This window comes from Olea europaea, chromosome 10 (assembly GCF_002742605.1).
Source record: "Olea europaea var. sylvestris chromosome 10, O_europaea_v1, whole genome shotgun sequence".
Lineage (NCBI taxonomy): Eukaryota > Viridiplantae > Streptophyta > Magnoliopsida > Lamiales > Oleaceae > Olea > Olea europaea.
This window is the reverse complement of record NC_036246.1, coordinates 11,035,901-11,061,962: the sequence shown is the minus strand read 5'-3', so window position 1 is coordinate 11,061,962 and position 26,062 is coordinate 11,035,901. Positions and strand designations below refer to the sequence as shown.

Sequence of the window (26,062 nt, the reverse complement as noted above, 5' to 3'; positions counted from 1 at the left end):
TTCGATCCCGTTGAATTGAATGGCAAGCAACCCAATTCTAAGACTGATGAGGATTGGAAGAAATTGAATAGAAAGGCTGTTGGACAAATTAGGCAGTGGGTTGATCAGAGTGTCTTCCATCATATAGCCAAAGAAGTAGATACATACAGTATTTGGTAGAAATTAGAAAGTCTTTATGAAAGAAAGACCGCACAGAACAAGGCCTTTGTGATCAGAAGGCTTATGAATTTAAAGTACAGGGATGGTAATAGTGTTGCAGAGCACTTGAGTATCTTTCAAGAGTTGTTGAATGAGTTGACTACCATGAAGCTTACACTAGATGGTGAGGTGCAGACTTTACTTCTGTTGAGTTCATTACCAGATAGTTGGGAAACTTTAGTTGTCTCTCTGGGTAATTCAGCTCCAAATGGTGTGATCACTATCAACATGGTGAAAGATAGTATGTTTAATGAAGAAGCCAGAAGAAAGGAGCAAGGTGCATTTTCTAACTCTAAAGCACTTTTTATAGAAAGAAGGGGGAGAAACCAAAGTAGAAAACCTTATGGTGATGACAGACAGTCGTGACAAGTCTAGAAGAAGATCAAAGTTAAGAAAAAGGATAAAATGTTATCATTGTGACAATCTGGGGCATCTTAAAAAAGAGTGCAGGAAATGGAAAAGAGAACAGTTAAAATTGAAAAGTGAAGAACAGAAAGAACAAAAGGAGACCACAACAGTTGCATCTGATGCAGAGGTATTTGTTGCTTGTGATGAAGCATTTGCTAGCCTTTCATGCTAGGATTCTACGTGGATAGTTGATACAGGAGCTTCTGTTCATATTACTCCACTTAGGGATTTTTTTTCATCCTATACCAGTGGTGATTTTGGTTGGATCAGGATGAGAAATGAAGTTAAAGCAAAAATTGTTGGTATGGGGGATGTACAATTGGAAACTAGCATTGGTAGCAAGTTATTTATCATGGGTGTCAAACATGTTTCTGATATGCGCTGCAACTTGATTTCTATTGGAAAGCTTGATGAAGAAGGCTATCACAATCACCTTGGAGATGGTTGTTGGAAACTTACAAAGGGTTCTCTTATTTTAGTCAGAGGGAAGAAGACTAATGGTCTTTACAAAACAGAAGCAAAACTAATTCATGGAAATGTGAAGATTGCTGAAAATGAAGCCTCTACTAAGCTATGGCATAAGCGGCTTGGCCACATGAGTGAAAAGGGACTTCAAATTCTATCCAGAAAGAAGCTCCTACATAACGTGAAAGGTACATCACTAATCCCTTGTACTCATTGCTTAGTTGGTAAACAAACTAGAGTTGCATTTCATAGATTCCTTGCATCTAGAAAGACTCACATTCTTGATTTAGTTCATACTGATGTTTGCATGATGCAAAGTAAATCTCTAGGTGGTGCATTGTATTATATTACATTTATTGATGATCACTCTAGAAAAGTGTTTGCATATTCTTTGAAGTCTAAAGATCAGGTGCTGAAAGTATTTAAAGACTTTCATTTGAAAGTTAAAATAGAAACTGGAAGGCAGTTAAAATGTGTCAGAGCAGATAATGGTGGTGAATACAGAGGGCCATTTGAAGAGTACTGCAGAAAGTATGGCATCAAGCTTGAGAAAACTGTTCCAAAGACCCCACAACAAAATGGGGCGGCAGAAAGAATGAACAGGACTATTTGTGAGAAAATAAGAAGTATGCTCTCTCATGCAAAACTGCCTAAGCACTTCTGGGCTGAGGCAATGAGGACAGTAGTTGACTTGATTAATCTTTCTCCATCAATTCCTTTGAATGGTGATGTTCCACAGAGCTTTTGGACAGAGAAAGATTTATCTCTTGATCACTTAAAAGTTTTTGGCTGTCGGGTATTTGTTCATATTCCTAAAGATGAAAGGTCCAAATTGGATAGCAAAGCAAAATAGTGTATCTTCTTGGGTTATACACATGAAGAATTTGGGTAAAGATTGTGGAATCCAGTGAACAAAAAGATTATCAAGAGCAGAGATGTTGTGTTCTTTGAAAATGAAACCATTGAAGATTTGGATCAGACTAAGAAGCCAAATATAGTCAATGAAGAACAAACCAATCGGTTCCACATGTACCACTACTAGATCCTGTGGTACATGATGATCATAGAGAAAATGTGCAAGAAGAACATGACACTATATGAGACAAACATGATGAAGCCTCTACACAGGGTAATGCAGAACCAGATCAAATTCAATTAAATGTTCCTCTCGAGGTGTTAGCTAAAGAATGGTTGAGAAGATCTACTAAAGAGCACCAGCCTTCTAAGAAATACTCTAGTAATGAATATGTGTTACTTTCTGATGGGGGATGATAAATATATTTTATACACTTATTTAGGCTATTTAAATTGAGTATTTGTTAAAGAATTTGATGGAATATGGCTTAATCCTATTTATATATTATGCGTAGGTTACAATCAATAGAAGATACGAGAATAAAGAAAATAAGCAGGAAAAACGACTCAATTACATCAAGGCAAAGTTTGGGGACTAGAATGCAATAATCCAAAAGTTGAGTTGGACCAAAGAACGATGAGTTTGAGAACACCAAGAGTCAATTGGAGTTGAAGAGAAGCTAATGAGATAAGAAATCTTGGGAAAGGACCAAAACACACATTATAGAAAGTTTTGGGACCAAATTGCAAATTGGCCCCTAAAATAGTTGAACTGTGCATACGTATAGGCTTGCAGATCGTGCGTACGCACGATTGGAAAATTTAACTTCCGAAGCTAAATTGATGATACTATGCGTACGCACAAAAATGTACCATGTGTACGCATGGTTCAATTCCGACAAAAAAAATTATATTTCCTTATTTTGTTTTGGAAAGTCTTGGTTTACAATTCTTTGCATGATATTTATGCCAAAAGTCGACAAAAATACAGGGAACCTAATTTTTATCATCTTGGAAGCCGACAAAGAGGAAGAGGAGAGCGAGATATACATTGAAAAATAAGACTTCATCACTTCGATCCGGAATCGAAGGCATAAAGTGGAGGATTTCAGATTCTTTTCATACTTTAATGATTCGGGTGATATCGTTTTTTTTATTTTTCCTGTTTTTCCTACATTAATATACTAGGCTAGATATCTTTGTATTGGATGGATGATAAAACTAGTTGACTCTTAGTTTTTTATTCAAGACCTTATGTTTTTATTTTAATTCTTGTGCTGTGGTTTCTTTAATATATATATATATATATATTGTTTTAATGTTTGCGTACCATTAGGACAATAAGTTGCTTATTCGTAGTGTTGGAAAACTCACGATAGGTAAAACACTGTTATTGGAACGCATGGACAATGAATATTAGAAATAATATTTGTAATGTGTGCGATCATGTGTGATAATCCTATACATCAATGGGTGTTTGCCATATGAATTCGGACTATGAATAGGATCGTTTCGTGGTAATCATAGGTTTATTATATCTTGGGAAAGAATAATAAACAATAGTGAAATTATCGATCGTCACAATTACATGAGTTGAGATAATTGTCATAGGTTGAGAATTAGAACTAAAAGTTGATCAGTGGCATCGGAAATCCAATACATTCACTCACCTGAATTCTAAAACAAATTCTCATAAATTTTGCAAATTTTTAGTTATAGAATTTAATTAGCTATTCAAACAAACGTCAACTTTTATTAATCACATGAATTTAATTATATTGAATACACTGGAATTAGACCCTATTCCCAGTGGGACGATAACTCTTTCATCATAATTATTACTTGTACAACGAATTTGTACGCTTGCAGAATTTTAACGAACAAGTTTTTGGCCCCATTGCCAGGGAATAACGGTGTTAATTTTAGTTATTAAAAATTTTAAATTCATTTATTTTTATTTTTATTTGTATTTCATTTTTAGTAGTTGCTGTTAGGCTACCATTACACCGCTTAGTTCTCTTGTGTCTTGACACTTTTTAAGCGACATTAGTTTATGCAAAATCCTGAGGAACCAGATCTCTTCCCAATAAATCACGAAATAGAAAGAACATTTAGAAATCGTAGACGAGTTCAACGTCAAGCAAGGAGAATGGCCGATAACCAAAATCAACCACAACATCAGGTCCAACTTCACGAGCAAATACCACAACCAAATCAACCGAGAGCTATCCACAACGAATCCCCCGTCTTAGTTGGAGATTACGTCAATCCAATCCCCTGCACTAGTGCAACCAACTGTAGCATATCCTCCCTTTGGACAACCTAATTTTCACCTTAGACCTGTTGTCATCAATTTGTTCCGAAATCACCAAGACATCAAGTTCTTTGGAAAAGCCACAGAGAATCCTCATGAACATATTTCGGCGTTTCTTATGCTATGTGAGGTAATCAGTCATGAAGGAATATCAACAGATGCATTTCAAATGAGATTATTCCCTCATACCTTGAAGGACACTGCTAGGGAATGGTTTCTTTGTTTACCACCTGGGAGCATTCAATCTTGGAACGATATGGTTCAAAAATTCATGATGAAATTTTTTCCACCTTCTCGAGTTCATCAAGTCAGGAATGAAGTCCACATTTTCAAGCAGAAAGAGCTCGAAAGCTATCCGGAGGCATGGGAAAGATTCAAGAATTTTTTCAGGAAATGCCCCAGCCTCGACATCCCTAAAAAGGCTCAGCAATAGCTATTCTACTACGGTCTAAAGTAAGAATTCAGAAATATGATAGATGCTTCTGCAATTGGATCGGTGATGAAACTTGATGTGGATGATGCATATGACTTGTATGAAAGAATAGCTGAGAATCAATCGATGTGGCCAACCGATAGGGAAACGCCAAGGAAGACAGCAGGACTGCATAATGTAGATGCAGTAACAGCACTGGCTGCACAAATGGAAGCTCTTACAATGAAAATGGATAATCTACCTCAGTCAGTTAATATGGTGCATCAATCTCCACCGGTTTGTGAAGGTTGTAGAGCTGATCATAATACTATGCATTGCCCTCTAGCGTCTCCACATGTTAACCAGTCTGAGGAAGTGAGCTATGCGCAGAACTTTCAGAGGCAGCAAAATAGTCCCTTCTCCAACACATTTAATCCGGGTTGGAGAAATCATCAAAACTTTTCGTGGTCGAGCAATCAGGGACAAGGACAATGAGGTAACAATCAGAATAAACCACCGGGGTTCCAACAGTAGCAACAACAGCAAGGAAAGAAACCGTCTTTAGAAGATTTGCTGGCTCAATACATTACTAAAACTGAGACCAATTTTCAAAATCAACAGGCCTCAATCAAGAACTTGGAACAACAGGTGGGACAGATTGCAGCCGCATTATCAGGTAAAGCTCAAGGGACGTTACCTAGCAACACCGAGACAAACCCTAAGGAGCAGGTCAAAGCCATAACTACACGAAGTGAAGTCCAGCTACCAGAAATACATGTAAAGCGGCTAGCAACTATCACAGAAAAGACACCTACAACGGGTGAAGAGCAAGTTGATGAATTAGACAAAACAACAGAGGAAAATCAAATCAAGTCATCGGGCAGTCCACAAGTTAAGACAAGCACTCCTGTCAAAGCATATGTGCCTCCAATCCCATTTCCATAGAGACTGCAAAAACACAAGCTAGATAAGCAGTTTTAGAAATTTTTGGATGTATTTAAGAAGCTGCACATTAACATACCGTTCGCTGAAGCCCTAGCTCAAATCCTCAGCTACGCCAAGTTTATGAAAGACATCTTATCAAACAAGAGGAAGCTAGAAGACAATGAAACGGTCATGCTTACTGAGGAGTGCAGCACAATTCTCCAACACAAATTACCACCGAAACTAAAAGACCCGGAGAGTTTTACTATTCCGTGTAATATTGGTAATTTGTATATAGATAAGGCATTATGTGATTTAGGAGCTAGCATCAATTTAATGCCGTTATCTCTTTTTAGGAAACTAGGGTTGGGGGAAGCAAAGGCGAATACAATTTCACTGCAGTTAGCCGATAGGTCAATCAAGCACCCGCGAGGTATTTGTGAAGATATTTTGGTCAAGGTAGATAAGTTTATCTTCCCAATGGACTTTATTATCCTGGATATGGAAGAAGATCGGGACGTCCCCCTCATATTGGGTTGCCCATTTTTGGCTACGGGAAAGGCTCTGATAGATGTGCAAAAGGGTCAGTTAATATTGAGGTTAGATGAAGAGGAACTGACAATTAATGTATTTAGAGCCTTCAAATTTCAGAATGAACCAGATTCTTGCATGCAGATTGACATAATAAGGGAAGCAGTGTCAGAGACATTCAAACTTGATTACCCTCCAGATCCGCTTGAGGCTTGCTTGGTGCATTCTCAAGAATTGCCATCAGAGAAAGAGGAAGCAGAAGAGTGTGCACATTATTTGGCAGCTATACCACCACTTTTCAAGTAGCCATGTTTGGAGCTCGGTGAAAGACCCACAAAACCTTTACCATCTATACAGCAAGCTCCAACTCTTGAACTTAAAAAGTTGCTCATTCATCTGTGCTACGCGTATATGGGGAAAAAGAATTCGATCCCAGTAATTATCTTGAACAATCTTACAGAATCAGAGGAAGATCAGCTGCTAAGAGTACTTCGGGAGCACAAGACAACATTAGTATGGACGATATCAGACATAAAAGGAATCAACCCTTCGCTTTGCATGCACAAGATATTGATGGAAGATGATTACATAGCTTCAGTTGAGCATCAACGCAGATTAAACCCGAATATGCAGGAAGTGGTAAGAAAAGAAGTATTAAAGCTTTTAGATACAGGGATAATCTATCCTATATCAGACAGCCATTGGGTCAGTCCAGTACAAGTAGTGCCCAAAAAAGGAGGAATCACGGTACTCCCAAATGAAAATAACGAGCTCATCCCTACACAGATAGTCACTAGTTGGAGAGTCTGCATTGATTATCGCAAACTCAACAACGCCACTAGGAGAGATCACTTTCCTCTCTCTTTCATCGACCAGATGTTGGAGAGACTCGCTGGACATGCCTACTACTATTTCTTAGATGGTTATTCGGGGTACAATCAGATTCCTATAGCACCTGATGATCAAGAGAAGACAATCTTTACATGCCCTTATGGCACTTTTGCTTATAGGAGGATGCCCTTTAGCCTTTGCAATGCTCTAGCCACATTTCAGCGCTGTATGATGTCGATTTTCTCAGACATGGTGGGACATATTATTGAGGTGTTTATGGATGATTTCTCAGTGTTTGAAAAATCATTTAAGGAGTGCCTTGAATACTTGGGAAAAGTGCTGCAGAGATGTGAAGACACAAACCTCGTATTAAATTGGGAAAAATGTCATTTCATGGTTCAGAAAGGGATTGTGTTAGGGCATTTGATTTCAGCATGGGGTATTGAGATTGATAGAGCTAAGATACAAGTCATCGAAAAACTACCACCACCGGTAACAGTAAGGAAGTTAGAAGTTTCTTGGGTCACACTGGGTTCTACCGTCGTTTCATTAAAGATTTTTCCAAAATCTCGAAGCCATTATGTAATCTACTGGAAAAAGGGGCCCTATTTCACTTTTCTGAGGAGTGCTTGATAGCTTTCAACATCTTAAAAGAAAAATTGGTTTCTGCTCTAGTATTGGCTTCCCCAGATTGGAATTATCCATTCAAACTTATGTGTGATGCCAGTGATCACGCAATGGGGGCGGTGTTGGGTCAACGAAAGGAGAAGAATTCCCATGTTATCCACTATGCCAGTAAGACTTTGGATGAGGCTCAAATGAATTATGCGATTACAGAGAAAGAGCTTTTGGTAGTAGTGTTCGCCGTTGACAAATTTAGATCATACTTGATTGGGTCAAAAGTGATTGTCTGTATGGATCATTCAACCTTAAAATAACTACTAAGCAAGAAAGATGTGAAGCCGAGGCTTATTCGATGGATCTTCCTATTGCAAGAGTTTGATTTGGAGATCAGAGATAAAAAGAGGAGTGAGAATGTTGTGGCAGATCACCTTTCTCACATCGATTCGCATGAGTCAAACCCTTCAGTGGAGATCAATGAGGTTTTTCCCGATGAAATGCTTTTTCAGATTATCACTACATCATGGTACGTCGATTATGTCAATTATTTGGCTCACTCCATCATCCCACCAGACTACTCGAGTCACAAAAAGAAGAAATTCTTCAGTGACCTAAAACACTACTTTTGGGATGATCCAATTCTTTATAGAAGGGGTCCGAACCAAATCATACGCTGTTGTGTGCCAGAGGTAGAGCAACATCAAGTGTTAGAGTCATGTCACTCTGCACCGTATGGGGGCCACTTCGCAGCAACCAAGACAGCAGCAAAGGTACTACAATCGAGTTTCTATTGGCCTACGTTGTTCAAGGACGCACATTATATGGTGAAACATTGTGACAAGTGTCAAAGGACTGGAAATATCTCAAGAAAGAACGAGATGCCTTTAAACAATATTTTGGAAGTTGAAATTTTCGACGTTTGGGGCATTGACTTCATGGGACCATTCCCTCTCTCCTACGGTCAACAATACATACTAGTGGTAGTGGACTACGTGTCTAAATGTGTTGAAGTTGTAGCTTTGCCAACTAACGACGGGCAAGTGGTAACTCAATTCATGAAGAAGAACATTTTCACTCGATACGGCACTCCCAGGGCAATCATTTGGAATGGTGGAAAGCATTTCTGTAATCGATTATTTGCATCGCTGTTGGCCAATATGGAGTCACCGTGTCTCGACTCCATACCATCCTTAGACTAGCGGACAAGTTAAAGAAGATTCTCGAAGCTACAGTCAATGCTTCTCGCAAGGATTGGGCTAAGAAACTAGACGATGCACTTTGGGCTTATAGAACAGCGTTTAAGACTCCAATTGGCATGTCTCCATATCGACTGGTGTTTGGAAAGGCCTGTCATCTGCCCGTTGAGTTAGAGCATAAAGCATATTGGGCAGCTCATTTGTTAAATTTCAATATGAGAGCGGCAGGAGAAAAAAGGGTTCTACAACTCCTTGAGTTAGAGAAATTTCGTTTGGATTCATATAATAATGCAAAGATTTACAAGGAGAAAACCAAGAGATGGCATGACAGACATATAAGAGAGAAGGATTTTGAAGTAGGCCAACAAGTATTGATGTTCAATTCACATCTCAAACTCTTTCTTGGAAAGCTAAAGTCTAGGTGGTCAGATCCCTTCACAGTAATAGCCGTGCTTCCACATGGTGCTGTAGAAGTAGTATCTCAGGATGAACAGAGAAGGTTTAAAGTGAATGGACAACGATTGAAAGCCTATTGGGGAGGTGACTACTCCGTACCTCTTAATAGTGCAGAGTAGCCTGAGCAACAAAGTCGAGCTATAGACTATAAAAATAAGCGCTTATTGGGAAGCAACCCAATTCTCTTCCCTTTTATTTATTTTGCTTTGTTGCAGAGATTAGGATTTTTTCTTTATATATGTTTTCTTTATTGCTAGGGTGTGTTAGATAGATTAGGTGTCATCCATTCATTGCTTAGTTGTTGAGTCAATGCACAGGTCACGCAATTTCATATTTGTTTTACACAAGTTTAGGGGACTTCAATCATTCCAGACATGCAATTAATTGGAGGGCATCAAGAATATCTAGATAAAAAATGAGATGTTACAGTAATCGAGGCTGAAACGTGTAATTTTGGGTACACGAATGACTTACTTATAATCTATTGATTCCCGCATCCATTGCACATTTTTCGATCATAGTGGTAAAGGTATTAGTTTGGGAGTGGAACACGAGTGGTCGAGTTCAGTTTAAACCAAAAGAACCTTTCAAGATTGGCGTTGAACTTCTATGTCATAATCGTTTTGCATATTTCTATACTGTATTACGTAAAGAATTCAGTTGGGGGTGGGTATGGAGAGTCAGTTATTATATAAAAAAAAATATTGGTTAACCATGCGTACGCACGGTTGGCAGATTGGCCGCCCGAAGCCAAACTACTTGGGCAGTGCGTACACACGGCCCAAGCCATGCGTACGCATAGCCTGGGCGGGTGAGGGTTTAAATCCCTCACCCACGCACCAAGTCCCCCAAACATTCCCCCCTTCACCCACACACGAACACACCTCTATTTCTCCACAAATCGGGGCATCTCACCCCCCAAATTTCTTCATCCCTTCACTTGGGCATTACACATTGGTCACATTAGAGTACCTTGTACATCAACATCATCCACTCAAACACCCCCACTTGCCAAGAACTCGAAGGTAATCTACTTCACTTTGAACACTCGCGGGTTGCAATTTTTTTTTTCCAATTTTCGTGCAATTTTATGAAATTTTTTTTGATTATTGTGGAGGTTGGGCTTCGGTAGATGGTGGATTTTGTTTAATTTGATGTAAACATTGGTCGATTCATAACAACATTGGCATACAGGCGTTCTTGCTACAACATTGCCCACAAAGTGTTTGTTTAATTGTCCCAAAGACTCATTTGTCTACATTTTAGCTTGAATTTTTGCACAACACTTGGGTTGTCCACAATTTAAAGACACCTTATACTTGCTTGCATCCACTCTATTGTATAACTTGAAATTATAGGGAAACTACACGCTGTACTTATCATCCCTTCCACTGCACTCCCGTGTTCTTCCCCACACATAGCACTACACTTTGCTGTTCATTTGGTACTCATGGTATTCTCTTGATAACAATTACCCCGTTCATCTATCTCATATTGCTTATTTTGTGCCTTTTACAGGAATGCCTCCCAAACGCACACGCGACGCTCCATCCACTTTAAAAGGGAAAGGCAAGGCCTCTCCTTAGTCCAACCTGGGCCGCTCTCGAGTTGATGAAGGTGGCGTGCGAAGATTCCTAAGCCCTGAGCATAAGCTTCGATTTGAGCAAGTAGTCACCAAATGGACTGTTTTACCCGAGCGAGAAGTGGTTTTGGAAGATTTCCTGGGGTTTGAAATTGAGACATTAATCCATCGTGCGGGCTGGGAAAAGGTGATAGCTAAACCATTTTCTATTTATCCTATACTTGTTCAAGAGTTCTACACAAATTTCAACTTCTCCATCGACAAGCCTGGCACCGATCACCACACCGAACCTGAGTGCGGGATAAATGATTTATGTTCACACCTGAGGTCATTGATGAATGTCTTGAATTGAATCGAGAAGGAATCATCCCGATACCACCAGAGCAGACTTGGCCAGAGTTAGCACAGGTTTTATATGGAAGAGCACATCTCTGGCCGCTCCATCGATCGGATTTTTTATACAGTAATTTAACGAAGTCCCTCATAGTTCTAATGATGTTTGTTTGCCACAATGTTGATCCCTCCAAGCATTGTTACAAGTTCGATCAAACTAAAGCTGCTTTACTCTACCATCTTACTAGAGGGCTCAAATTTGACTTGGGCTCTCACATCTATAATTTGATTTGTGCCCGCGCTGCTTAAGTAGACCCAAGACACATACTCATATTTCCAAGCCTTATCTGTGGAATATGCAAGGCTTACAGAGTGCAGCTCTTACCAGCTGAGCAGGCAATACGTCCTGCTGCCCCAATCAACATTCTTTCCACCCAAAACTCTTGGAGAAAAGTCAATCAGTACAAACAAGGACGACAAGATAACCAGGACGAGGCAGACCATGAGGATGACGTTGACATCCACCCAGACCCGCAACATGAGCCACTAGCTGATACCCCCGTACTGCGACAGAAGTTTGCGACGATGACCCAACTGAGTAGGGATGTTCAACAGTTGCAGTAATCATTTACTGCCCTGGATTTACGTGTACAAGATATGCAAACTGACATTGGGATTGTACGAGCCAGCGCGAGCAGGACTCAAGAAGATGTCTCTGATTTATGCCGAAGTACTAATACGCTAATTGGGAGGTTGGACCGTTATACTGGAATGATGGATGGCATGCAATTCTGGGCTGATCAGACATACGACATGGTCCGTAATATGCAAATCGAGATGGGCTAGCAATGTGCTTTGATGAGGGACATTCTTTCCCATCTACCTCCACCGCCACCTTCCGATTTACTAAGGGAGTTCTCAGTTTCTTTCGCACCCTCCTTTTTGCATTTTATTCCTTATTGTGGTACATTGGGGATAGTGCACCTGTTAAGTTTGGGGGTGATTTAATCTTTTATCTTCACATTTACTTCTTTTCGCATGATTGGTATGTTTTATCTTAAAATAATAATAATAATAATAATAATAATAATAATAATAATAATAATAATAATAATAATAAAATTTAACTTTTGTGTGTTGTTTTTAACTTTTGTGTGCTTGTGTGGGTTGGATGGCCTTGCTGGCAATGATGCATATATTGGAATTGTGTAATTAACTAAGAACCGTGGAAGAATTATATGTTGAGTTAATTGACACTTATTGATGTGAAACTTAATCTTTATTGAGCACGATATTCATGTTCTGCATTATGAGTTGATGACTTGGTTTGTATAAGGAGAAAGTTGAACATAGTTGATTCAAACCCGAACCAACACAAATAAATAAGACCATAAAACCTCTTTTAGGAGAATTTGGAAGTGATTAAACTAGTATAGAGAAACATTGAGATAAGTAGGGATTCCATGTGTTAAATGATTGTGTGAATTATCTAAAGCCAATAAGATGAATTGAGACGAAAACCTCGAGTTAGGGGCCGATTTCGAGAATAGGTGTTTAATAAGGGACATTGCATTAATCTTGACAATTAAAAGAAGTAAAAAGAACTTCTCCTCAGAGTCTTTTTTACTCGAGCAATTAAGCCTACAATATATGGTGCATGAAATAGAAGACGCACCAAGTGACAAGATTAAGCCTCGAACAACTATTTTAGGGACTTATACTTTTGACAATGGGTCATTAGCTCAATCGAGTCTTAGAAGCCGAAGTAATAAAAAATATGGGAGAATCCTTATGAGTCGAGATGGGAATCTATATTAGAAAAGATCTATCCAAATGAGAGAGGGTAAGGATTAGAATTAGAATTAGCTAAAAATCAACCTTAGTGCATACCTCGAGAAAAGTGAGTAAAAATCATAAGTTTGGGGGTGTGTATCTTACGAGTGAGGAAATGAAATAATTGACTATTGCAGGTTGGGAATCAAGCTAGTTATTAGTGTTATGATGTTTACATGAATATTCACACACACACTTTAAGTTTCACATTGAATAAGGGGAAATTAATTTCAAATGTATAATTTGGACACTTTTCAAAGTAATGACACAATTATCCAATCCTAAGACTAACAGCATACCATCTAACCAAAGTTTAATTGAATTGGGCTATAAATTGTTAGAGGGCAAACAAATGTTCAAGTTTGGGGGTGTTTGATAAGTATATTTTATACACTTATTTAGGCCATTTAAATTGAGTATTTGTTAAAGAATTTGAAAGAATATGGCTTAATCCTATTTATATATTATGCGTAGGTTACAATCAATGGAAGATACGAGAATAAAGAAAAATAAGTAGGAAAAACGACTCAATTACATCAAAGCAAAGTTTGGGGACTAGAATGCAATAATTCAAAAGTTGAGTTGGACCAAAGAACGATGAGTTGAGAACACTAAGAGTCAATTAGAGTTGAAGAGAAGCTAATGTGACAAGAAATTTTGGGAAAGGACCAAAACACATACTTCAAAAAGTTTAGGGACCAAATTGCAAATTGGCCCCTAAAATAGTTGAACTGTGCGTACGCATAGGTTTACAGGTCGTACATACGCACGATTGAAAAAATTAACTTCCGAAGTTAAATTGATGATACTATGCGTACGCACAAAAATGTACCATGCATACGCATGGTTCAATTCCGACAAAAAAATTCTGTTTCCTTTTTGTTTTGAAAAGTCTTGGTTTACAATTCTTTGCATAATATTTATACCAAAAGTTGACAAAAACACGGGGAACCTAATTTTTATCATCTTGGAAGCCGACAAAGAGAAAGAGGAAGAGGAGAGCGGGATATACATTGAAGAACAAGACTTCATCACTTGGATCCGAAATTGAAGGCATAAAGTGGAGGATTTCAGATTCTTTTCTTACTTTAATGATTCGGGTGATGTCGTTCTTTTATTTTTCCTGTTTTTCCTACATTAATATGCTAGGCTAGATATCTTTGTATTGAATGGATGACAAAACTGATTGACTCTTAATTTTTTATTCAAGACTTTATATTTTTGTTTTAATTCTTGTGTTGTGGTTTCTTTAATATGCATACCTATATTATTTTAATGTTTGCGCACCATTAGGACAATAAGTTGTTTATTCACAGTGTTGAAAAACTCACGGTAGGTAGAACACTGTTATTTGAACGCATGGACAATGAATGTTAGGAATAATATTTGTGATGTGTGCGATCATGTGTGATAATCCTATACATCAATGCGTGTTTGTCATATGAATTCGGACTAGAAATATGATCGTTTTGTGGTAGTCATAGGATTATTATATCTTGGGAAAGAATAATAAATAATAGTGGAATTATCATAGGTTGAGATAATTGTCATAGGTTGAGAATTAGAACTAAGAGTTGATCAGTGGCGTAGGAAATCCAATACATTCACTCACTTAAATTCTAAAACAAATTCTCATAAATTTTGCAAATTTTTAGTTATAGAACTTAATTAACTATTCAAACAAACGTCAACTTTTATTAATCACACGAATTTAATTATATCGAATAGACTGGAATTAGACCCTATTCCCTGTGGGACGATAACTCTTTCATCACAATTATTACTTGTGCAATGAACCCGTACGCTTGCGGGATTTCAACAAACATGGGAGAGCCAGAAAGTTATCAGGAGGTTCTGCTACATGATCAGAAAAATGAGTGGTTAAAAGCTATGCAAGAAGAGATGAAATCTTTGCATAAGAACAACACCTATGATCTGGTAGAGTTGCCTAAGGGCAAGAGAGCACTGAAGAACAAATGAGTGCTTAGACTAAAAGCTGAATCACATAGCTTGTAGCCAAGATACAAGGCAAGGTTGGTTGTGAAGGGGTTTGGTCAGAAGAAATGTATTGATTTTGAAGAAATCTTTTCACCTGTAGTTAAAATGTCTTCAATCGGAGTTGTGTTAGGATTGACAGCCAGTATGAATATAGAGATTGAACAACTTGATGTGAAGACGGCTTTCCTCCATGGTGACCTTGGAGAGGAAATATACATGGAGCAGCCAAAAGGATTTACAGCTAAAGGTAAAGAAAATCTTGTATGTCGGTTGAAGAAAAACTTGTATGGTCTCAAGCAGGCACCGAGACAATGGTACAAGAAATTTGATTTCTTCATGGTTGAGCATGGGTACACCAGAACAACTTCTGATCATTGCGTATTTATAAAGAAATTCTCTGATGGGGAATTTATTATTCTCTTGCTCTATGTGGACGACATGTTGATTGCAAATCATGACACAGAAAAAATTAAGAAGTTGAAAAAGGAGTTGAGCAAGTCCTTTGAAATGAAGGATTTGGGACCTGCAAATCAAATCCTCGGTATGAAAATCTCTCATGACAGAAAGAATGGAAAATTATGGCTATCAGAGGAAAGTTACATCGAGAAGGTATTACACTGGACAAGGCAACACCAGTTAGCTCTCCACTTGCAAGTCATTTGAAATTGAGTTCAAAACAAAGTCCTTCAAGTGAGAATGAAAATGAAGAAATGAAGAATATACCTTATGCATCAGCTGTGGGTAGCTCGATATATGTTATGGTATGCACAAGGTCAGACATTGCTCATTCTGTTGGAGTTGTCAGTAGATTCCTTTCTAATCCTGGAAAAGAACTCCGGGTAGCAGTGAAGTGGATTCTCAGGTATCTCAGAGGGAGTTCTAAGATGCGTTTATCTTTTGGCACCAGCAAACCTGAGCTTGTTTGGTTCACAGATGCAGATATGGCTGGTGATGTAGACTCTAGAAAGTCTACCTCTTGGTATTTGATCACTTTTTTAGGGGGAGCAGTTTCATGGCAGTCTAGACTACAAAAATGTGTTACTCTATCTACCATAGAGGCTGAGTACATAGCCATCACTGAAGCTAGCAAGGAGTTGTTATGGATGAAGAAGTTCTTACAATAACTGGACCTAGAGCAAGAGAAGTATATACTTTATTGCGACAATCAGAGTGCTATCCATCTCAGTAAGAATCCAACTTTTCACTCAAGATCCAAACATATTGAAGTGAGGTATCATTGGATTCGAGATGAACTGGAGATGAAGAAGTTACAGCTTGAGAAAATCCATACTGATGAGAATGGTTCAAATATGATGACAAAGTCATTGCCTATGGAGAAACTACAAGTATGTAGAAGTGAAGCAGGCTTGGTGGAGTCCCTCTCGTAGTCGAGAGGGAGAGATTTGTTGGGTTTTCCCTCTACTTTGAAGGACTTGCCCATTTAGTAGCCCACTAAAGCCCAAACCAATTAAACTCATTTGATGGCCCCAAAAACAATACAAAAACTGATCCATACATACATACAACAGAAAAAAATGGGATTCATTATTTTAAAATAGGCAGCCTCAGTTTTCTTGAAAAACAGAGAGTTACGAGAGAGAGAGAGAGAGAGAGAGAGTTCGGCATTTCAGCTTCTTCTTGCCAAAGGATGGAGGCTCGTTTGTGGTCCGATTTAGCTGAAATTTCAGTATGTTATTCTTGGCAAAGATAGTTACATTTTGATCGGAGTTGATCGTCCAGATTCCTCTCCATTTCTCTGGGCTCTACACACTAGTTTAGTGAGATTTTCTCCTTATTGTGTGTGTGTATCTAATTTAGTATGATGTTGTTGTTGATATCCAAGAATATATATGTGTTCTTGATGTATTGGTAGCCTCTAGAGTTTGCTTTGGAGAAGGTTAATTGTGTATCCCATTATTTTATAGTGGAAGGCTTTTACTGAACTAGTTCCCGGGGTTTTTCCTTTACGCCGAAGGGTTTCCCTAGTGAACAAATCTTTGTGTTCTTATCGTTCAATTTCCGCTAGTGTGTGTGAGTTAATATTTGGAGCCGAGGTTATTATTTTACGGCCATTTTTATTCTGCATAATGGGGATTGTGAAATTGTTTTCGCTGCTTGGTTTATCATTATTGGTTGTTGAAATCTATGGACTGTGGAGTGATTGTGTTGGAATTATTAATCAAAACAAGTGGTATCATCAGAGCAGCTAGTTCTGGGTGTGGACACTTGAGCCAAAATAGTAGAGGAACACCTCAAAAAAACTGGACGAGGAAGTTGAAAATCTGGGTGAAACGATCACCTTTCCCTTAAGCCAGCTATTGAAGACTATCTTTCATATCTATCATACAACATTATTTTTCTCAATACACGAGTAAATAATTCGTAGATTTTGCACTTCCTATGAAAATATAGTAAACTTCCTTTCTTAGAGGAGAACCACCTAAAGATGAATTGATAGTTTCTGTTTTTATTAAACAAAATAAGTGGACATGATAGGATAATCTAATTTTTTTTTAAAATAATAATAATAAAAAATTGTTTTTTTCTTTTCCTTCCACCAATGCTCTTCGGTCCTATCCAATGCCCCCTACAAAACATGCCTAAAGGGTAAAGGAATAGGTTTTTACTTGTCCAGCTCTGATTTTCTGAAATCAATCAGTTCTATTAAATTCATGTTCTGGACTAGCAATGTATGATCCTACAAAAATACACGATATTATTGCAAAGTCATATAGAGAGAATCTTTCACTTCTAAAAAAAATACAAGTGAATGTATTCATATTCCAGTGGATGTTAAAAACTTAAGCTTAAGCAATACATGAGACCATCGAACAAATACGAGGCAACATCCAGTTTGAAACTTCATGTTAGAAACTTTCAAGTATGTGCTGCTGATGAGAATAGGGCATAGCAAAAATCTTCATCAGAAATACTACAATAATTTTACCACTAATTTCATTATCATCAACAACACAACGATATTATTCTTCTACAACCTATCATATACTATATGATTTTGCAATGTCCATATTCAAAAGCAATAAAGCACAAAACAGATAATATATTATTAATCAACACATAGGATTATCAAATCTGAAATCCTTTCTAACCTACACCTTGAAGTCTAAAGCCAACAGTCCAAATCTTGTTATCCCAGTTCTAAGTGAATGTACAGCTTTTGCTCAATCAAAAAGGCCAACAAAGCTGAATAAGAAATCCCCAAAAAGAAATAAATAGCAATCCAAAAATATAAGCAATTATTCGCGTAATTAATTAACGTAAAGGAGAAGCATTCACGACCCAGCAACATACGTAGTAATTGCACAATGAAGTTTTTAGTTCAGTATTAATCAATTAGCGATAACTAATAACAACAAGTGTGAACTCTCTCTCTCCCCCCCCCCCCCCCCCCCCCCCCTCCCCCTTTTTCCCCCCCCCATACGTGCTTATCTGAGATCCGACGTCCAGCCCACAAGACCAAATCAATCCTGGGCCTTCAACTTCTCGACACGCTTATTCAACAGGTCGATCTTGACAACAAGCCCGGTAACCGCATATAGAAGCCAGTAGAAAATGAGAGCGCAGGCAATGAGAAGGGCATTCCGCTGGGACTTCATGATGGATTTCTGGTGACGAAGGTGTTCAGAAGGGGAGCAGGATTCGGATTCACAGGTGGGTCGGGTCTCGTACTTCCAGTAAATATCCATTAACAGGAACAGGCAGAAGGGTACGATGGAGAGGAATGGCTTTAAGAGGTTGCGGGTTACGGTGATCAATCCCTTACGGAGCGGGTTCAGACCCGGGAGAGTCAGGAGGAGGAGCGTGATGGCCTCTGCTCCAGCGGCGTAGCCTAGCACCACCCATTCCAAAGCCATTGATGATTGATTGATTCAGCGCTTCAATTTTGATCGAATTGAGAAAAAGGATTTTCAAGAAAGTTTGATTCCGAGGTTGGATCCTGCCGTGAAATAAATAAACAAGTAAAGTGGAGTGGGTTATGGTTAAGAAAGGAATATTATTAATTAAAGGAATATGCTATTTATAGCGTAATATTATCGAGACGATTAGTGTAGTTTCTACATTTATTTAAGATCTTAAAGGATGATATTTTGTCATTTTTTGAACGGATTAGTACTTAATTTGTTATTTATTACTTTTATTAGGAAAAGTTCAAATTCCAAAGAAGAATTGAAAGAAATGGAAAATGGCTAAAATGAAGCAAATTCAAAGTATGCGGACCAAAGTGTAAATATTCAATGGTTGATTTGGACCACAAAATATACTTGAAGATTGATAGGAGTCAATTGAATACAATTAAAGTAAAAAAGGAAATGGATATGATCAGAATATTATCCTAAATCGGCTTTCAATCACATAAGATATTTTCCAGATTTTTGGTCAATTTGAGATTCATTTTTTGGATAGAAAAATTTCAAATTGGAAAAATTGTGTTTCTAGAAGAATTGTAGCTCTTTGAATTAGTTTTCCAATGCACTTTGAACTACCTCAATCGGATATCGGAATAGAAAGTTATGACTAAAATATTGAAAGTTGTGTAGATACAAAATCATGCGCGTATGAGGTCAACTTTCCTTATTTGATTAAAACTCTTTTGGAAGGCAATTTGGATGTGAATTTTAACCTAATTTTATCATATAAATACAAGATATATGGGTAGCAATTAAAGTGCCTTTCTTCCCTCTTCATACACAATAATTTAATCAAATTCATCAAAAACAATGAGCCAATTACTATATTTTGAGAGAAGAGATCAAATCATAGCAAGATATTGAAGTTCAATTATATCAAAATTTTGAAGAATTCAACTTTGGACTTGAAGATCAACATCTTTTGTATTCTTTTATGATTCGGGTGATATTTTTTCAATTATTCTTCTTATAATTTATATATTAATATGCTAGACTAATTTTTCATTTTATTGAATGAATGATGAACCCTATTATTTGTTTATTTTAATTTAAGACAATTATTTTAGCATTTCATGATTTTTTTGATTGGTTTTGTATTCTCATTGAACTATTTAATTGCTTGATCACCAATTAGATAGTAAGTTGCTTGTTATAGTGTAGGAATATTCACAATAAGTCTAGAACGTGGTAAAATCAACACATGGACAAAAGGATTAGGAATAATATATATAGCATGTGCAATCATGTGTGATAAATCCAGTTAATCAATGCATATTTTTCATATAAATTCGGATTAGGAATATAATCGGGTTGTATTAACATAGATTTAATATATTTTGGGAAAGAATATTGAACAAAAGTGGATTATTGATTGTTTTGAATGCGTGAATTTACTAAATTATGAATTAAAATTTGAATTATATTGCAATATGAGAATTCACGATTCCAATACAAACATTCACATATTAAATATATAGTTTATCTGCTTTGTTAATTTAGGACTAGTATAAAAAATATTTTATATTATTTCGAATTTAATAAAAACTACTAAACTCTAATATTAGACATTATTTTTCGGGGGAACGTTACTCTTAATTCACAAAAACTTATTGGTAGAAGCGTTTTTTGAATACGTATTGTATATTGAAATACATTACATTTAGTATTTTGACAACTTATATTTACTATATTTTGACATGTCAATCGTGGTATTCTAAGACTCTTTTCGAGCCTTATATTTGAATAAAAAATATGATAATTTTTAAATTTTAGAGAGAAGACAATATAATTGATACTCAAAATTTGGGGTAAAAGGAAGTGAGATAAGAAGATGAGGAATCTTTGTAATGTTTTGAAATTTTTTGGGTTATAATAGTTTTGATTTTGATTTTGATTGGATGAGGTACTATGATATGAGAAAATTTGGATGATTCCACGTTAATTTGAGAATTTTGGATGATAAATTTGGTGTATTTGATTTGGCATGTTTGGAGAAGTGATATAAGCTAGCTAACTAATTAATTGTAGGAGCGATGTTGTTTATAACATTTCACTTTTACTTACTAAAATACGGTATTTATAGGATAATAAATGTGAAAATGTAAAATTTGAACTTGTAGATAAAATGGGGTAAGACATGTAATTTCCACTCTTCATTTTTATTGTAATTTAAGTGGTCTAATTTGAATTGGGCCCAAACCAAACCGAACAATTCAATTCGAACTTACCCAAAAATTGATTAGTTGGTTTGATTTTAAAGAAAATTACTCAGAAACCTTTTCAAGATTTCATTTCAATAATTAGTTACAAAGATTTTTCTTTCAAAAAGCAGGCACACCCAACCCCACACCAAAAAAAATTGTGACCATCTACTCTAACTCGCTAATCTCTCTCTATCTACAGATTTGGCTGCCTAATCTCTCTCTCTCTCTCTCTCTCTCTCTCTCTCTCTCTCTCTCTCAATTCATTCGTCTTGATCACTACCAGCTCCGACCACCATCATCATCGCCAACCCTATTTGCATTGGTTCACAACATCCCACCCAACACCGGTAAATATCTTTCTTCCAAATCACTTTCTACCACCCTAGCTACAAAGAAACTTAATGGTGGTGGGTTTCACGGTGTATTGGTGGTGGTGTGGTGAATGTCGTGGCACGCTAATGGATGTGTGGTGGTGGATTCCAATATACAGACCTAGGTGGTGGTGGTGCGGTGGTGGTGGTGAAGTGGCAATGACATTTTGGTATAGATTTGCGTGGTAATGGTGCGGTGAATATATAGATTTGCATGGTGATAGTGGTGGTAAGGTGGCAAATGCGTTTGAGTGGTGCCGGGGGAGGGTGCAATTATGATCAATTTGGATAATTGTATCAATAAAATAAGTAATTTGATATCAAAAAATGATATGTAACCTAATAAAAACTATGATTTGCGATTAAATTTGTAGTTGTGACTTATAATTTGTGACTTAATAACTTTGATTATCAATTTTGTGTTATTGTGATGTTGACCTATTTAATTAATTAATAAGGCATAAAACTTGTGATCATCTAATTTTTGAAAAAATTCCACAAGTTTTGAGTTGGTTCAAAAATCGTACTAATCCAATCCACTTCATTTCCGTAAAGGAGAACGAAACAGGAACCATTACCACAATAAACTTCGCGCAACAAAGAGTATATTTATGGCAAAATAGAAGCATTAAGAGTAGTAATCTGATTTTAGGCTCTGCACAACCCAGAGTGAATCACATTCCACAGTCTATAAATCAGGCCTGAGATTCCCGGTTATAATTAAACCATCGCGCTCTGTAATGATCTCAACTTTTTCAGCACTAAGTTTTCCCACCATCCTTTTCGCCTGCGCTGCAATCACCACCCTTCGGTCATCACGAATGACAAGCGACAACACTTGTAGTGTAGAAGCCCGTGTCACCCTGAGAGATATTTTCGAAATTTAAAGCATGTTCGGCAAGTGTTTATAAACAATTTAAATCATAAATATATAGAAACGAGTTTTGAATGGATGGATAGTACAAGTGAGTCCCTCGAAATGTGTGGATAAAAAGTAACTCGAGTGTTTATAAATAGTTTATAAACACGAGCCTAACATAAAAACAAACCACGACTCTATCCTGGCCTTGATGTGTTTCATTAACTTTACAACTTTCATTTATTTCTCATTGTTATCCAAATGTGGCCCTAAAAGATGCTTGCCTAAAGTTGTTGGATACCTCTATAATGTTTCAAACCTTTTCTGGTATTTTATTTTGAAGCATCCTTTTTTTGGATTCCTTCGCCTTTAAGCATTATGTAAAGCTAGGGATATGAGTGAAAGAATATGCAGAATGATTCTTCCACATACATCTACACTACTTTTGCTAAAAGCTTCCAGCATGCATGGATAATCCACTACTATTCCAGCATCGATCATAGAGAAGTTAAAAGAAAAATAGTTCCTTCATGACTCGTAGCATATCCTTGGAGGTATTGGCTTTCATTCAAGGAAAAAGCTGTTCAAACAGGGCCAAGTTGGCTCTATTCATCTAGCACGGTTGTTCATTCAATTATATTTATGCTGACACTATTTATATTCATATTATTTTGTGATTATCATGGGCATTGAACAATTTATTATGTTCCTGTTCTCGAATGAGCTGTTATAAACATATATTTTAGTTAATCTGAAATAAAACTTGTGTTGCTAGCTAGTAGCTATAAAAAGTATAAAGGCTTGTTTGATGTAGATTGTTTAAGAATAAATTTCGTGACAACTGATACTTTGAAGATTGCGTGGTTCAAAAGTAAGGAAACCTTACGAAATTATGTGTTTAGTGCCTATTAGGACGATAATTTCTAGATATAGCTCGATGAGATACTAACCTGATCTTCGATGTGTGGAAATTGCATATTCAGTTATTGACATGCATGGCGATGCGATACTAATGAAATGTGTAATATTCTTAGGTTGCCTACTTTGAAGAGGATAACTCCAAAGGCTACGAGGGGTCAACAAAGTATCTAACTAAACTCAAGTTCACGTCAAACATAAAGAGGCTACATGAGATATAGTGCTTATTAATTCGGACTATATTTTGGGTGTCGATATTTTTGGAATATTGAGTGATCAAATTATTAAGAAAGTAATAATCACGATGGAATTTTCTAATTTTCTATCATTAGCTTGCATATACGTTATATCTTGTTAGATGGATTGTACTATATACATATGTATGTATGCGTATTGAATGTTCGAAACACGAATATGTAACAGAAGAAATGCATCATAGGAATATTATAAATGCACTCCTTTACAAAAAGAATCGACCATTTTTCCACATTAGCCAAAACAACTTTTGTTAAGTGGAGATGGGTGGAATCTTACTCTCCTTTTTTCCCTTCTCTTTTTTAGGTTTTGTATTGGAGTCCATGCTCCTATTTCACATCTTTTTTTAGAGAGTATCCTTTTTGATACAAATTCCAAATAATATTTTGCAGAAAAGATAAACAAAGATAGAAAGGCAAGTTGATGTCCACCATGAAAACATGGCAAGTCAAAAGGGTTATCAAAAGTTGCAAATCCTAGCTAGCTACAAATCGAACTGGGACACGAATTTTTCTTGAAACTTTTGTCATTCATTTACCTGCAAAAAGCAAAAGTGTCAAATTAATTATTTAATCAATTATTATTACTATGTTACTTAATTAATTAAGAGGAAGACAAACAAAAGTAAGTTTGTATCTAATTACCATTTCCCCAAAAGAGCCTTCTCATGAACACCAAGAAAACGATGAATAAAGTAATCCCAGCTAATAATCCAATTATTATAGCAAATGTCTTCTCCGATTCGTTGTCTGACGAATCTGTAAAGAAAGAAAGGCGCTAATGAAAATCATCCATTGGTATATTCGATGCTGAACATATATATACTGAATATATAAAATTATAAAAGAAAAAAAAAAAGCCCAATCTTGTCTTATCAAACGTCGAATCCTATAGAATTTCAAAGGGCAAGTCTTATTATGCCTAGAAGCACCCATTGTTTTTGATAAAGCTAATTTATATGAATAGCACTTCACGTACATAAACTTTTCTCACTAGACTTGCACAGAAAAGACACAAAAGCAAGAGGGGTGGGTGATTTTTCTAAATTCTTTTATCATCACATGGGCTCACACAATGTGAGATTTCTAGCCGATTTCTATGAAACAGTGTTCTACATGTAGAATTTTGAATTTATATATGGTACATATTGGCCAATATGTTTGGAACCTTAGCATTGAAAATACAAGGATGACAAAAACTCATAAATAGTCTCAAAGTAAATTATTAAAAAAAAAAAAAAAAAAAAAAAAAAAAAAAAAAAAAAAAAAAAAAAAAAAAAAAAAAAAAAAAAAAAAAAACCAAATTAATTAGTTCATTCTTCTTGTATTTTATTCCCTGGCCTACCTTCCACCAAAGGTCTAAATGCATAATAATATTAACATAAATATAAGTGCTTTTAATTCAAGAATGGCTAACGTACCATGGTTGGATCTTGCATAAACATGAGCTCCACTGGTTGAGTACCTAGCATAGCACTTGGCCAAGAACATGTCCCCAAAAACAGCGCCACCGCACTCACCTTTCAGCCGCCTAATCGCCTCCGTCAAACAATCTTGACACTGGCCCATACTCAAATCCCCCACGCACTGCGCCACACCCTGAACATCCTCAGAGCCACCCACCCTGTAGGCCCCACCGCCACCATTCAAGCCTGATAACACCGCATCACGGCGGCTCATTTCGTCGTTGTTGAAACCATCAGACGGTCCACATTTCTTCTTCACAGCAGTCTTGTCCTCCACTCCTATGAATGTAGCATTGTCATATTTCACAAAGCACCCTTCTAACTGTATGGCTCCGCCGCATGTTTGTGAGCACAATGGGCCGAGTTGAGTCACTGCTTGAGCCACGCAGGTGGCGCAATCAGGCATGGCTAAGTCGCCCCGGCATTGGTACAGACCGTATACTACGTCTTGTGGGCTTGACCCCATGACTGTGTACTTGTTGTAGGAAGAGTAAGTGGCTGAGTTCACTAGGGAAGTGAGGAGTGAGTTAAGGTTCGACTCGTATGGCGAGTCTGGTGCATACTTTATCTGTGAGCAGCCGCCATAGACGAAAGAGTTCAAGGAGGTGGAATGTGCAGGCATGAAGAAACTGGAGAAAAAATTAAGGATCGTTAGGATTTCAAGAACGTGATGAACTGTTTTTGCCATTTTGTGAGAGAGAGATGTTATGGGATATGCAAATCAACGTCGATCGGCAGTTGTATCCGTCAATCTAAGAACGTTTGTATGCTCTTTGTGATATCTGTTAGTGCCAATAGAATGGCTGCGGAAACGAGTATTTAAATAGAAAATTGTCCTTTTAAATAAAATCATTTAAATGTAAATTTAGATTTGCAAACCTTTTCCCTGGAAAAGAAATGGGGGACCAGCTTTTTCCTTAGCCCTAAATATTTCTTTTTCTTAAGTTGTATTTGTTGAACTCGCGAATTGGACCTCCCACGTGACCAACCAATAGCTACTCCACGTGATCCTCTTTGTGCATACTCAACGCACGGTCAGACGCACACGGCTAGAACCACCATGGGTGGTGGCGGCCGCATACACTCTGACGATCAATTTAGTAT

At 37.1% G+C, this 26,062-nt stretch overlaps 2 protein-coding genes across 2 annotated transcripts; both read right to left on the bottom strand.

The window, feature by feature from the left end:
• Positions 1-18,386: 18,386 nt before the first annotated feature.
• On the bottom strand, positions 18,387-18,945 carry LOC111401206. Its single transcript, XM_023028836.1, has one exon. It carries the CDS (start codon positions 18,830-18,832, stop codon positions 18,440-18,442), a length of 393 nt encoding a protein of 130 aa, XP_022884604.1. The 5' UTR covers positions 18,833-18,945; the 3' UTR covers positions 18,387-18,439.
• A 4,627-nt stretch (positions 18,946-23,572) lies between these two features.
• On the bottom strand, positions 23,573-25,750 carry LOC111401205 (cysteine-rich repeat secretory protein 60-like). The gene is made up of 3 exons (XM_023028835.1): positions 24,914-25,750; positions 24,138-24,251; positions 23,573-24,031 (listed from the first exon to the last, which is right to left on the bottom strand). The coding sequence occupies exons 1-3, from the start codon at positions 25,644-25,646 to the stop codon at positions 24,024-24,026; spliced, it is 855 nt and encodes a 284-aa protein (XP_022884603.1). The 5' UTR covers positions 25,647-25,750; the 3' UTR covers positions 23,573-24,023.
• Positions 25,751-26,062: the final 312 nt, after the last annotated feature.

Coding starts and splice junctions, on each gene's coding strand:
- LOC111401206 (XM_023028836.1), bottom strand. CDS start 18,832: ATGGCTTTGGAATGGGTGGTGCTAGGCTACGCCGCTGGAGCAGAGGCC.
- LOC111401205 (XM_023028835.1), bottom strand. CDS start 25,646: ATGGCAAAAACAGTTCATCACGTTCTTGAAATCCTAACGATCCTTAAT. Junction 24,252..24,913: donor TTATGCAAGATCCAACCATG/GTACGTTAGCCA, acceptor CTTTCTTTACAG/ATTCGTCAGACAACGAATCG.